A 12,215-nucleotide genomic window follows, 5' to 3' on the forward strand; every position below is an offset into this window, starting at 1 on the left:
CACAAGCTGACCAGATGGAGAGGTGTCCCCACCCCCTCCCCAGCCTTGGCATTAGATCCCCCACCCCCAAACGAGCACACACCACAGAAGCCAGCTCAGCTGTGAACTATTGGATTTGAGACAGGAACAGAACAAACTGGGGGGCCAGAAGAGGGTGGGAGAGCAAGAATGGTTTAAATAGGGGAGGATGGGAAGTACGGTGATGGGCGGGGGAGCAGGTATTTACAAGAAGGCTCAGGGGGCCAGAGGCTCATCTTGGAATATTTTATAACAATATAAATAAGATTCTGGTTTGCTTTTCCTTTTCGTCTCGTAAAGGAAAGAGAAGTGCAGAGTTCGATTCTGTACAAGGGGGCAGCGGCAGAAGGCCGGCCGGGCGGGTCACTGGGCGTCCACCCGGAAGGACAGCAGCTTCTCGGAATGCATGTTGTTCAGGGTCCGCAGGTCCGGCAGCTTGAGCAGCAGCTTGGTGAAGCGGGAAGTCTCCAAGGGCCGGTTCTTCAGCACCAGAGCCCGAAGAGCCCGCAGCAGCGTCTCCTGGAGCTGCTCCACCGAAGCGGAATTCTCCATGCCCGAGCGGTCTGTGGGGAAGACGACAGCAGTGAGGCAGACTCCCTGAGCTCCTCTGACGAGGACCCGGAGGTCTGCGAGGACCTGGCAGGCAAGGCAGCCTCTCCCTGAGGCCCCTCAGAGGGCCAACAGGGAAGGAGAAGGAAAGCATCACTCCTTCTCCCAGTTCTCTGCCCAAAAGCAGGGGATGCCTAAATGCCAGGAGCATGGGCCACAGGCTGGCCAGCCCCCATCCCGAAAAGAGCACGCTCCTCCCCTGAAGAGGCCACATGTGGCCAGGCTCCCTTGCTATTTGCTCTGTAGATCCCTCTGCCCAGGATGCCCTTCCCCCTTTCTATGCCTGGCAACATCTTACTTGTCCCTTTGAGGCCCCACTCAAGTGTCACCTCCTTCCCAAGCTCCCCCAGGCAGAAATAGTTGTCTGTGCTTTCTTGGTTCATGCTTCTACTGTGACACTTATCTCACTGTTTTATAATTAGTTGGGCATGAGTCTGTTTCCCAAGCTAGACTGTGTCTGAATCATGTCTGTATCCCCAGTGCCTGGTGCAGGGCCTGGCACAGAGTAGGTACTCCATAAAAGGTGTGTTAAATTGAACTGCGTCTGCCTCCTCCCAAGTCAGGCGAGAGCTTGACCTACCTGCAGAGACAAGCACCACCGCGGTAAAGAGACCCAGCTCCTCCTCGGTAAGCGCCAGGGAGTTGAGCTTCTCACTGAAGTCGAACATGGCATTGAGCAGGTCTCCCATGCCCATGGCGCCAAGCTCCTGCAAGCTGTAGGTGGTGCGGCTCAGGAACATTACCGTCTGGTCCTTCACGTTGAACAACGATGCAAAGCGCACCATCAGCACCTGAAGTAGGGGACAGTCAGATTGGGTGAGGTGGGAGGAACACTTGCCAAACTGCCCAAAGTTTGTCAAAGGGTTCAGTGGTGTTGCTGCCTTAGGTTCCTTTTTTTTTGGGGGGGGGGTAGTCATTTCTGAATGGGCAATGGGGAAGTTCAGAACAGAGAGCATGCTGCTGACTTTGGAATAGACACTTTATCAAAGTTAATTTGCTCATGTCTAGAATGGAGGCATCAATGTACCCTGTGGCATTATTTTCATATAAAGGGTTGTGATTAGATGCCAGCTGAGATGACGAGAAGTCTCGGCCACCTAGAGGTGAGAATGAGAGAGGTTCTGCTCTGTCCGTCAGATGGTAGAGTTTCCAAAGCCTTTCAGAACCACTGCCCAGATGGAATATCTCAAGTGGTAGAGCTCTGGCCTAGCAAGCAGAAGCACCTTCCCACCCTAAACACCAAGCCACTCCATGGACCCTTCCCAAAGTCCAGAGCAGGAAGAAGGGAGGCCCTGAGTTCAAAACCCCAGTACTAGGAAAAAAATAAAACAAAACCAGGGAGCAAAAAGAGTCACTCACCTCAAAGGTGCCAGCCTTAAGCAGGGTAACCTGATCATGCTGAGAAAGGTCACGGAAGCCAGGGATGTGCTTTGCAAACTCTACCACCTCCCGCACAGCAGGCGTGAAGCTCATAGAGAAGTCCTCCCAGATCTCCTGCACAGTCCGGCCACTGCGTCCATGGGGGTACATGTTCATGGGACATGCCTGGGGAGGAAGGGTTGTAGGAAGGGGCGTTATCAGCCAGGTTGGCTCAGATAGGCTCCCCTGCAGGCCTGGCCTCCAGATTCTGCCTAGGCTAAAGGCTGTGGCTCTGGAAGAAAGATCTTTAACGTAAAACAGCCATCAGGTACCAAGTAAAGATTAGAGATTCCCAGGCAAAGCCCAGATTGTAGGACAGGAAATCATCTCCTAGGAAGAGGGTCTCCCCACCCTCAGCCTCCAGGAACACTCAGCTGCCCTATGCTAAGTCCATTCTTCCAGGTCCCCCTCTGCACCCACTCCATGTCCTCACCAGCAGAACGTTCTTGGAGTTGCCTTGCCGTGGACTGTTGGCAGTTACCTCGCCTTCTGGAGCCGAGTACATATGGGTGGGACATAGACGGTGCCCATTGCTATTGGGCTGGTGGCAGCTGTGGTGGCCAGGGGCAGAGTGCCAGGCAGGAAGGTAGGAAGAGGGGCCCTGGCGTAGACCATTCAGAGCCTCATTATGACGCTGGGCAGCCAAGGTGTTATTGTCATTGGGGGCAGGTGGGCAGCCCTGACTCTCCCAGCGATGTGGAGTGGTGGCTGAAGGGCTACCAGATGCATGGTTGGCATTGAAGTTGCCAGGTGAGGTGCCAAGCTTGTCATGGGCATAGGTAAAGATCTCTCGATGGGCTCGGGCCACCTGAGATATCACATCCTCCATGGTGGGCTCAGGGCTGGGGGATCTGGGTGGTGTGAGCTGTTGGGGGAACTGAGAGAAGCCCACCAGGGGTGAAGGGGCTGGAGCAGGAGGTGGTGAGGGGCCCATAGGGCCTGATGTGGTATGCTGGGTAGGCGAGGTCTCCAACTGGCACTGGCTGTTCAGCTGGTTGTTGGCCAGGTTCATGGCACTCTGCATCTCAGCAAGCATCCGCTGCTTCTCTCGTTTGGGGATGCGCCCAAAACGCACAGCTGCAACAGAATGAGAGCAGTGTCAGGAAGTTCTCATACACACTCACGAGTCTCTTCCTTCCTCCTGAAAGGGCAAAACCTCAGAGGCCTGGGGTTCCACATCAAAACTATAACCTAGCAAGTGTGAGGCCTTGAGTTCAAACCCCAGTGCCGCCAAAAATGAGATTCATAATATGTGTCAAGGTTTGGAACTCGGTTTTTTGTTTTTTTCTTTTTTAAGTGAGGGATTAAATCAGAAACTGGGTAGAAGAGGAAGATGTGGGACTGCTGCCTCACCATCTCGAGACATGCCCACGGAGAGACACTTCTTGAAACGACATTGCTGGCAGCGGTTTCTATTGATGCGGACAATGGAGCAGTTCTCGTTTTTCAGACACCTTTTGTACTGGATGTTCTGCTGGATGCTCCTACGGAAAAAGCCCTAGAGGGCAATAGTGGCTAGTGAATATCTCCATCTTAGGCTGGGCCTGTGTATCCTAGGGAAGGAGTCACCTGACCCTGCCCTTACCCCCAACCCTCCTCACCTTGCAGCCCTCACAGGCATGTACTCCATAATGGAAGCCTGAGGCCACGTCCCCACAGACTTTACACAGTAGCACCATGCCATTCAGCTCTGTGGGAAGAGACAGACATGGATAAGCAGAGGCCTGAGTAGCTTGAGATATGGAAGGCTTTCTGGACTGGAGATTCTGGGAGAGTAAAGCTACAGAGGAACTCCAGTGTCAAGGAGCACTCAGGTGACCAGACTGAGCTGGGTTGGGGCTGGTGCAACTTGAGAAATACTGGAGGCCAGGATAGACCCTGAGAGTAACTGTCACGTGGAAACCAACTCCCAACTAAGCCCTGGCCTACTTCCCTTCCCCTAAATCAACTGGACATTTACTCACTGGTGATGTTGCTGGTGCTCTTGCTGGGGGACACTCGGCTGCTGTCCTCCATGGCCACTTGTAGACTCCCTGGGGGGCTCCCATTATAGAAGGAGGAGGAGGATGAAGATGAAGAAGAAGGGGAAATGTCGTCACTGAGGCTGGGTGGAATGCTCCCAAAGGAGCGAGCCGGGTCTTGGGTGAGGGAGCCAGTGGGTGATGGTGGGAAGTAGGTGGGGCAGCCTTGGGTCAGGGACTGGAAGCTGCCATTGGAGCTGTCACTATAGAGGGATTCTGGGCTGGTGCGGCTTGGGGAGGAGCCACTGGAGCCAATGTAGGTGATGACACCACCTGGCAGGAGAACACAGGGAAGGGGGTGTCAGTTGCCATGTCTTCAGTCCTATGGCACCACTGTGCTCACCAGTAGTGCACCCCAAAACACATGTAAGGCCAGGTGCTGGTGGCTCACCCCTATAATCTTAGATACTTGGGAGGCTGAGACTGGGAGAATCATGGTTCAAGGCCAACCTAAACAAATAGTTCAAGAGACTCCATCATCAAAATAACCAGAGCAAAATGGGTTGGAAGTGTACCTCAAGTGGTACAGTGCCTGCTTTGCAAGCCTGAAGCCCTAGTTCAAACCCCAGTCCCACCAAAAAAAGTAAAAAGTCAACCACGTGAAACTCCTAACCTTGGAGTTAATAAGCAACTCCCCAGTACATACTAAATATGACACCACCCACCTAGTCACAGTAAGAAACTCAACATATGCTAGATATGGCATGGCCAACCAATACCCACAGCCCTTTCTTTGCAGGATACATTCAGCTATGCTTTGGGGTGTGAGGCATGACCTCTCTGCCCTAGACACTTTCTTGGGGAATATCAACTGCAGCTAATGATTTAGTTGTCAGTGGCAGAACTGCGTATTGGATGAGCATTGACAAAAACACATCATGCCAAAAAACACAAAAAAGCCAGCTGCCAATTCTAACACCATGAGACTATGGACCATGAAGTCTGGTTAGCTAACAACAAAGAGAGTAGAGGTCTTATACAAAAGTAACACAGTCATATTTCCCCCAAACTGGGAGACATTCTCAGAAGGTACTATAGGGAAAGAACCTGCCCAACCTGGTTCCTCTGGCCTCCAAGAGATGAGTCACAGCGACGTATCTCTGAGTCTAGGAAGGACTTAGCAGTGAGAGTTGCAGGAGGTGGAAGTGAAGTACAAATTGTCCAGCCTAGGGCTCTGGAATTCCCCCTTTCAGATTTCAGCAAGGCCATAACTTTGGCTGACCACTCAGGGACTTTGGTCCTCAGGATACACTGTCAACCAGGTGGCTCTGCTCCAGTGATGTTAGCAGGAAAAAAAGGGTGACCTGAGTGCCACACCTCTGCCAAAGCACCTAGTTTGAACTGCCATGGGCGGGGTGGATGAAGGGAGGATCCCTGGACACGTGTGAACTGACATATGCCATGCCACAGTGTCTACAGAGGCACATGTCTTGCTCACCCACTGACACACACTAAACTGGGCAGGGCAACCTAAAATAGCTCAAGGTTGCTCAGGGTGAACCCAGCTCCCTGTAAAATAGTTGCACAACAGATCAGCTCCTACAGTTTCAGGGCCGAGGTAGAGGATGGGATATTTATTTGGTGGTAAATGAACTTGACCTAGTTTACCCATTCTCAAACAGGAAGTGAGACCATCATCCAAAGAGACTTCCAACTTTGAAGCGAGGGGCACCCTCAAAAGAACTAAATTCTAGATCTAGATCTATCACTACCAACTTGCTTTGTAACCTAGAGAAAAATCAACTCCCCCTCTCTGGGTCTGTTTTTCTTTCTTTGAGAAAAAGAGAAATGAAAGCTATGATTGTGGGATTATAGCTGTTTGAGGGAGGTAAGAGGAAGACAGTGCTTGCAGGTGAAGGAAAGATGCGTGGGGAACTGGAGATTGGGTCTAAATTCAGTGAAGTACAAATCAAAAAAAGGAGAAAGGAGCGAGAAGGGTGATTAGGTGTGAGGTCCCTTTGGGAAGCTTAAAGTTGAGTGCGGGGTGTCCCCATTTCACTCTACCCCAGTGAAGCGGGAGGAAGAGGTCAGGGCAGGCAGACAGGAAAAGGAGGCAGGCGGGGGCAGTGAGTCAGCCCAGCTTCACCCAGATCTTGGCGGGGCGGGGCGGGAGTCCGGCCCTCAGCCGGCCCTCAGCCGGCCTCACGTCCCTGCTCCACGTGTGCCCCTCGCACGTGGCTCCCCAACGAGGAACCCCGGAACTCGAGGCTCCACCCTCTTCGAGAGCTTCCCGTCCTCCTAAGAGCAGCAGCCCCGCCCTCACCCCGCCCCCTCTGCGGCGTCCTGGGTCTTGGGCTGGGCCCAGAACCAGAGCTGGGCCGGGACAGGCATGGGGAGGAAAGATGGGAACACGCGTTGCCCTGGCAACCAGGGGGCGGTGCTCATTATGTAACGGGGCCGGGAATCAACAACCAATGGGATGACAGCCACGGCTTCTGCTGAATGAAAACAAATGCAGCACGTGGGCCCAGCTCTATGGCCATGTGAGCCTTCCCTGAGCTCGGGTGCTATGGGTGCCCTGTCTGGGGCTGAGCACCACACTGCGGATTCCTCAAGTGCTGCTTCCTACTGTCATTGAGGATTCCCCTGTGAGATACGACCCATTTCCCCAGCCTCTCTTGCTTCTCAAAGTCCCTAGTGCCTGCGGGAACTAGAGGAAGGGGGAACGGAAGCGTAGAGGTCCTCCTTCCGAGGTCAGGCATTCCACAGTTGCAGGGGGCAGACAGATGGGAACGTTTCAGGGCACTGCTCCAAAGCCCTCAGTCCCTCTAAACTCTTCATCTCACCACTCGTACCTCTCCATTTCTTCCTGCCCGGAATTCGCATCTTTCAGGTTCAAAGGAGCTTTAGGACTCTGAGGAGTGGTGATGGTGCGCTTCAGGACTCAGTCCCAGCACGAAACCCACCCTATGACTCCTCAGCACGCTAGCAAAGCCCCAGGCATGGGGAATCCCCAGTCACTTACAAAGTTCTTCTCTTTATAAGCTGTAGATGGAAGTAGGGTGACAGTGACAGAGCCAGGATGAGAGTAATAAAAGAATCTCGTTTACCTGTGTTGTTGTTGGAGTCCAGGGTCGTCATTTCTTCACCGGCTAAGAGCAGTCATTCAAACTGGGCCTTGACACAAACTGGAGGTTGTGATAGTCGCTCTTGCCTCCTGAGCACTGGCTGTGGGCAGTGAGTGGATGACGATCAGGATTCGAGGCACCCTGCAGCAAGACCTTGGGGTGGCCTGACTGCAGCCCTGAAGAAGGATAGGACGCTGAGGCCACGGAGGTCTGCTCTGCATGGGAAGAGCAGAGTGTGGTGGTGGGGGTGGGAATCGACCTGCAGTCGTTCTGGCTAGAAGGTACCAAGGAGGGTCGTGTCTCTGCAGTGCACCGGGTGCCACTGCCTGCCGGCTCCGCGGCACTGCAGAGTAGCGAATCTGGAGCTCCCAGTGCAAAAGTCCCAGAAAGACAGAGAGGTTGCAACCAGGAAGTTAAGTAGGTGTTGGGAGAAACGGAGCACCCAGGCGCAAAGAGGAGAGACGTGTGCCCTGCTACGTTCCCCGGGCAGCAATATTTCACTCTGCCAATCTCAGTCGCCTTTTGCCCCAACCTTTCCCTGGGACAGAGAGCTCTGCGCAGGCGCCAGCAGCCCAGGGTTCCCGGGCCGCACGCGGCACTGGAGCAGGTACCATGTGATCCCAGGGAGCGCCTCGTGCCCCAGTGACACACTTTTCCAGCAGCCGGCACGTTGAGCTCCGTGCGCCTGCGCACCATTAAGACTGTTGGGAGTTGTAGTCCACTGACAAAGGAGGCGGACTGTGTATAGTTCCTCCTTTTGCTTTGCAAAAGTGTTTGCTGGCAGCAGGGAGGAGCTGGAAGTGGAATTGGGTGGGGTGCGCTGAAGAGTCAGGGTGGCGTGTTTGGAAAGCCTGTATGGCAAGGGCATGTGAATTCCTGGGGAGGGACTGGCAAGCTTGGCTGCTCCTGAGAGATCAAAGCTAACAGGCCCTTTCTGCAAACTTTGCAAACGTGAGCGCTTCACGTGATTGCAGGACTGACCTCACCCTGAGGTTACTGGTGACACGGGGAGAGAGACAAGGAGGGAAGGGAGATTTCCCTTGAGTCAGGAGATTAAGCTGTCTTCTGGTACAGAGACAAGGCCTAAGAAGGAAAGGCAGTGTGACCCCTTTTCTCTCCTACTCCCCTTATAGAGAACACCCCAAGGGAAAGGATTGTCAGAGGTGGGGATATCCCTAGGGACTCCCTGTTTGCTTGTATGACACCACACCACCCACTCAAGGTGACATTGGGGGGTGAGTCACTTCCCTTTGTAAAATAAAAAGGACAACAGAGGAGAACTTCCTGGTGAAAGTGCTTTCAGGTCCTAAAGTAATGGGGCAGAGTGCCTCCCCCTACCCTTCCCTTAGTTCTTGAGGGTAGCAGGTGGATTCCACAGAAGAGAACATGAAGATCATCTTAATCCTCCCTCTCCTGCTAAAGGTGTGGCTCAAGTGGTAGAGTGCCTGCCTGCCTGGCAAGTGCAAGGCCTTGAGTTCAAACCCCAGTACCACTGAAATAATAATTGGTATTAATAATAATAATAATCCTCCCTGTTTTTACTGAGGAAAAAAAATGAAGCTTAGAAGTTCACTAGCCCAAAGTCAAACATCCATTTCTTGTTTCATTTGCCCACCCTGAACATCAAGATGATGGGTAGATAAGCAACTGAAATACTGAACAGGGCTTAGAAACAGCTAGTATCTTTCTTCAGAGCAGCAATTATCCCAGGGGTGAAAGACAGGACTTCAGGTCTGGAGCGGAGGTCTGTCCTCTTAGAGGAATTGGGTTACTGGGAGAGATGGGAACTTCCTCAAACAGCCAGGTGAGCCTAAGCCATCTGCAGACCCTGCCAAGTTCTCCTCAGCCCGAGTGCTTCTAAGGAGGGTTTTCTTCAGGTGGGAAGCCTTTGCCTTCTTGTTCATAGGCAGCTCAAGGGCAGCCTTGATGGCTGCCTGGGAAATATGACAATCGTCCCAGAGGCAGAGAAAAGGTTATGGGTCGTGCACAGTGATTCACACCAGTAGTCCCAGTTGAGAGGATGAGGTAGGAGGATTGCTTGAGTTCAGGATATGGGGACCAGACTAGACAACATAATGAGACCCCAACTCAAAAAAAAAAAGCGGGGGGGGGGGAGGAGGCACCAAGGAAAGAGTAAGCTGGAGCCAGGTGCTGGTGGCTCACACCTGTAATCCTAGCTACTCAGGAGGCAGAGATCAGTTTGGGAGACCCTATCTTGAAAAAAATCCCCAGCTGGCAGAGTGACTCAAGTGGTAGAGGGTTTGCCTAGCAAGCATGAGGTCCTGAGTTCAAACCCCAGTGCAACCAAAAAAAAAAAGATTAAAGAAGATTTTAGCTGGGCGCTGGTGGCTCACAATCCTAGCTATTCAGGAGGAAGAAATCAGGAGGATTGCAGTTTAACCCAGCCTGGGCAAATAGTTCACAAGACCCTATCTCAAAAAACCCTCCACAAAAATAGGGCTGGTGGAGTGGCTCAAAGTAAGCGGCCCTAGTTCAAGCCCCAGTACTACAAAAGAAAAGAAAAAAAAAAATCATAAAAAAGGGCTTGCAGAGTGGGCCAAGCAGTAAGAGTGCCTGTCTGGCCAAGCATAGAGCCATGAATTTTGTGCCACTAAAAAAGAAAAGACTAAGCTGGGCAGTGAGGCCAGTGAAGGTGGTTGACTGGGCTGCTGATTTGACCACAGAACCTCTGATATCCAGCAGAGATGGACATCTTAGAGTAAACTAGGTTTTAGCTTTGTTCCCCACCCCCAGCAAAAGCAGGCAAAAGAGAGGGAAGTGGGCTTTTCTCTGGCCTTCCCTGGCCCTTGAGCCAGAGCTGGGAAGCTGCAGCAGAGCGTGGGAGGAACTGGGAGGGGCTAGGACAAACAAGTAAAGAGGCTTTTCAGGAAAACTTGGTTCTGAGCTCAGCCTCCACCCCTTCTACCTCCTCCCACTATACTGTGAAGGGAGAGCTGAGAGGTGAGGTGCCATTAGCTGCCTAGTCTGAAGCCTTCCTGACTCCTAGTGCCAGGAGCCAAGCCCAGGTATCTGTCAGGGCTTCTTAAACTCAGGGCCCCTGGCATGATGTATCTTGCTTCCCACCAGCCTCAATATAGCCACTGGCACAACATAATCCCTTTAGTTGCCCTGGGTCCTCCCAAGGTCCACTGCTCAGTTTACTGCCTTGGTGGTCCTGCCCACTTCCTGCTTCTTGCTGGGTGTTGGTCACTATAGGGAAAAAGTAGTCGGGGGTCAAAACTACCTCCTTGAATTTGCAGCCAGTGAGGAGGAGGGAGCAGAGGCAGCCAGAGCTGAAATTCAGTCGGCTTAACTCTACTCTTGGCAAGAAGCTGGGTTGTTTTGCAGTCTGTGCTCCTGTAAGAAGGCAAAGGCTGGAAGAGAGGAGGCCAAGGAGGGGAGTTACTTCTGCTCTCTCCCTTCTCTGCTCTTGGCATAGGGCCACTCCTTTTCTCCCTGACAAAGAGGTAACTTTGGGGCTTGCTTTGTTTTGTCTTTTTTTTTTTTTTTTTTTTTTTTGATGGTACTCAGGCCCTACAGCTTGAGGCACTCCACCAGCTCTTTATTTGTGATGAATTTTTTTGAAATAGGGTCCTGTGAACTATTTGCCAGGCTGGCTGCAAACCTCAATCCTCCTGATCTCTGCCTCCTGAGTAGCTAGGATTACAGACAAGAGCCATTAATGCCTGGCTTGTTTTTGTTTTTTTGAGATAGGATCTCACTGTGTAGCCCAGGTTGGCCTTGAACTAATGATCCTCCTGTCTCTGCCTCTGGAGTAGAGGGATTACAGGTGTATGCTACCACTCCTAGCTCAAAAAGTAACTTTGGATCTTCCTTCTACAATGGGCAAGAGGAATACAGAATGAAAAGCAGGACTTGCTTTCTGTTCCAGAAGCTTCTTGTCTATCTGCTACCACTAGTCTGTCTCTACTAACAGCTGAAGGGAGAAGGACAGAGACTAGGAGAACCAGAGCCACCTAAGGAAGGGGCAAAAGGCTGGCTTGTCTGGCCCTTGGGGACCTGGAGTAGACTCATGACCTCCCTTGGACCTCAACCTTAACCTTAACCATAACAGGTGTACTTCAACACAACCTCCTTTCCCCTCCTGCCAGTAAGACATTCTAGCAAGACACACACACACACACACACACACACACACACACACACACACACATACATACACAACACACCCCTACCTATACACATACACATGCATCATTCCTCCTATATCCAAATTTGGTCCAAAAAGAAACCAAATTCAATAATCAGTGCTCAGTAAGACACAGTTCTGGATCCATATTGTCCCCATTTCCATGCAGATTCTGAGGACTGCCTTCACTATTAGGGACGGCATTGGATCTTTTGTGTGTGTGTGTTTCCAAATGTCTTTAGTTCTAGATTCTTTGAACTGGGAAGGAGAGAGGAGATAGAGAAGGAAAGAGATGGAGGGCTGTAAGTTCTAGTCACTCTGTGTGTGTGTGTGTGTGTGTGTGTGTGTGTAATTGTATGAGTGTGAGTATGGCAGCATGTGTGAATATGAATGCTGTGAGTGTACTTGTGTATGTGTGTGTGTGTGTTTGATACAAGACCTATTCTCCCTGCCAGTAAGTTGTTCTGGGTAACAGGGCAACGCCTTGTGCAAATCCTGGGTGGCCTAAATCTTGGGCAGACTGCTTAACTGACAGACTGAGGGTGAGTCCTTTGCTGAAAACAGGTCATGCTTCAGTAGGTGCAGTCTCATCTTCCCATCCCCCTCCTTTCTCACCAAAGAACTACTACCCAGTATAAGAACCAGTCTATCCAGGTAATGCAAACCTAAGTCAGAAACCTGGGGAATCCCCCTGAATCAGGGAAACAGCTGAGTACCTGAAAGAGACTCATTCCCTGCACTCCTGGATCTTTTTCCTGGTCTCTGAAAGGTCAACTCACATTCCCTACCCTACCCCAAACCTCCACATCTAGGGAAGACTCCAAGACAGAGGAGGAACAAGATCTGAGTTAACTTGTTCTTTGGGGGAGATGGAGAAAGAGATGGTAAAGCATGAGCCAGAATTGGGTTCCATGGATGTGTTTTGCCTCA

At 51.7% G+C, this 12,215-nt stretch overlaps 1 protein-coding gene across 2 annotated transcripts; it reads right to left on the reverse strand.

Annotated features, from left to right (window-relative positions):
* Positions 1-250: 250 nt before the first annotated feature.
* Nr1d1 (nuclear receptor subfamily 1 group D member 1) lies at positions 251-7,761 on the reverse strand. Of its 2 annotated transcripts, none has more exons than XM_074045664.1 (8): positions 7,118-7,761; positions 4,011-4,079; positions 3,648-3,736; positions 3,400-3,544; positions 2,480-3,123; positions 1,987-2,172; positions 1,208-1,418; positions 251-581 (listed from the first exon to the last, which is right to left on the reverse strand). In XM_074045664.1, exons 1-8 carry the CDS (start codon positions 7,146-7,148, stop codon positions 382-384), a joined length of 1,575 nt encoding a protein of 524 aa, XP_073901765.1. In that variant the 5' UTR covers positions 7,149-7,761; the 3' UTR covers positions 251-381. The 2 variants fall into 2 exon arrangements, with proteins under 2 accessions (XP_073901765.1, XP_020031935.1); XM_020176346.2 differs by having other exon boundaries at positions 4,011-4,340; positions 7,118-7,760.
* Positions 7,762-12,215: the final 4,454 nt, after the last annotated feature.

Source organism: Castor canadensis, chromosome 11, assembly GCF_047511655.1.
Source record: "Castor canadensis chromosome 11, mCasCan1.hap1v2, whole genome shotgun sequence".
Classification (NCBI taxonomy): domain Eukaryota; kingdom Metazoa; phylum Chordata; class Mammalia; order Rodentia; family Castoridae; genus Castor; species Castor canadensis.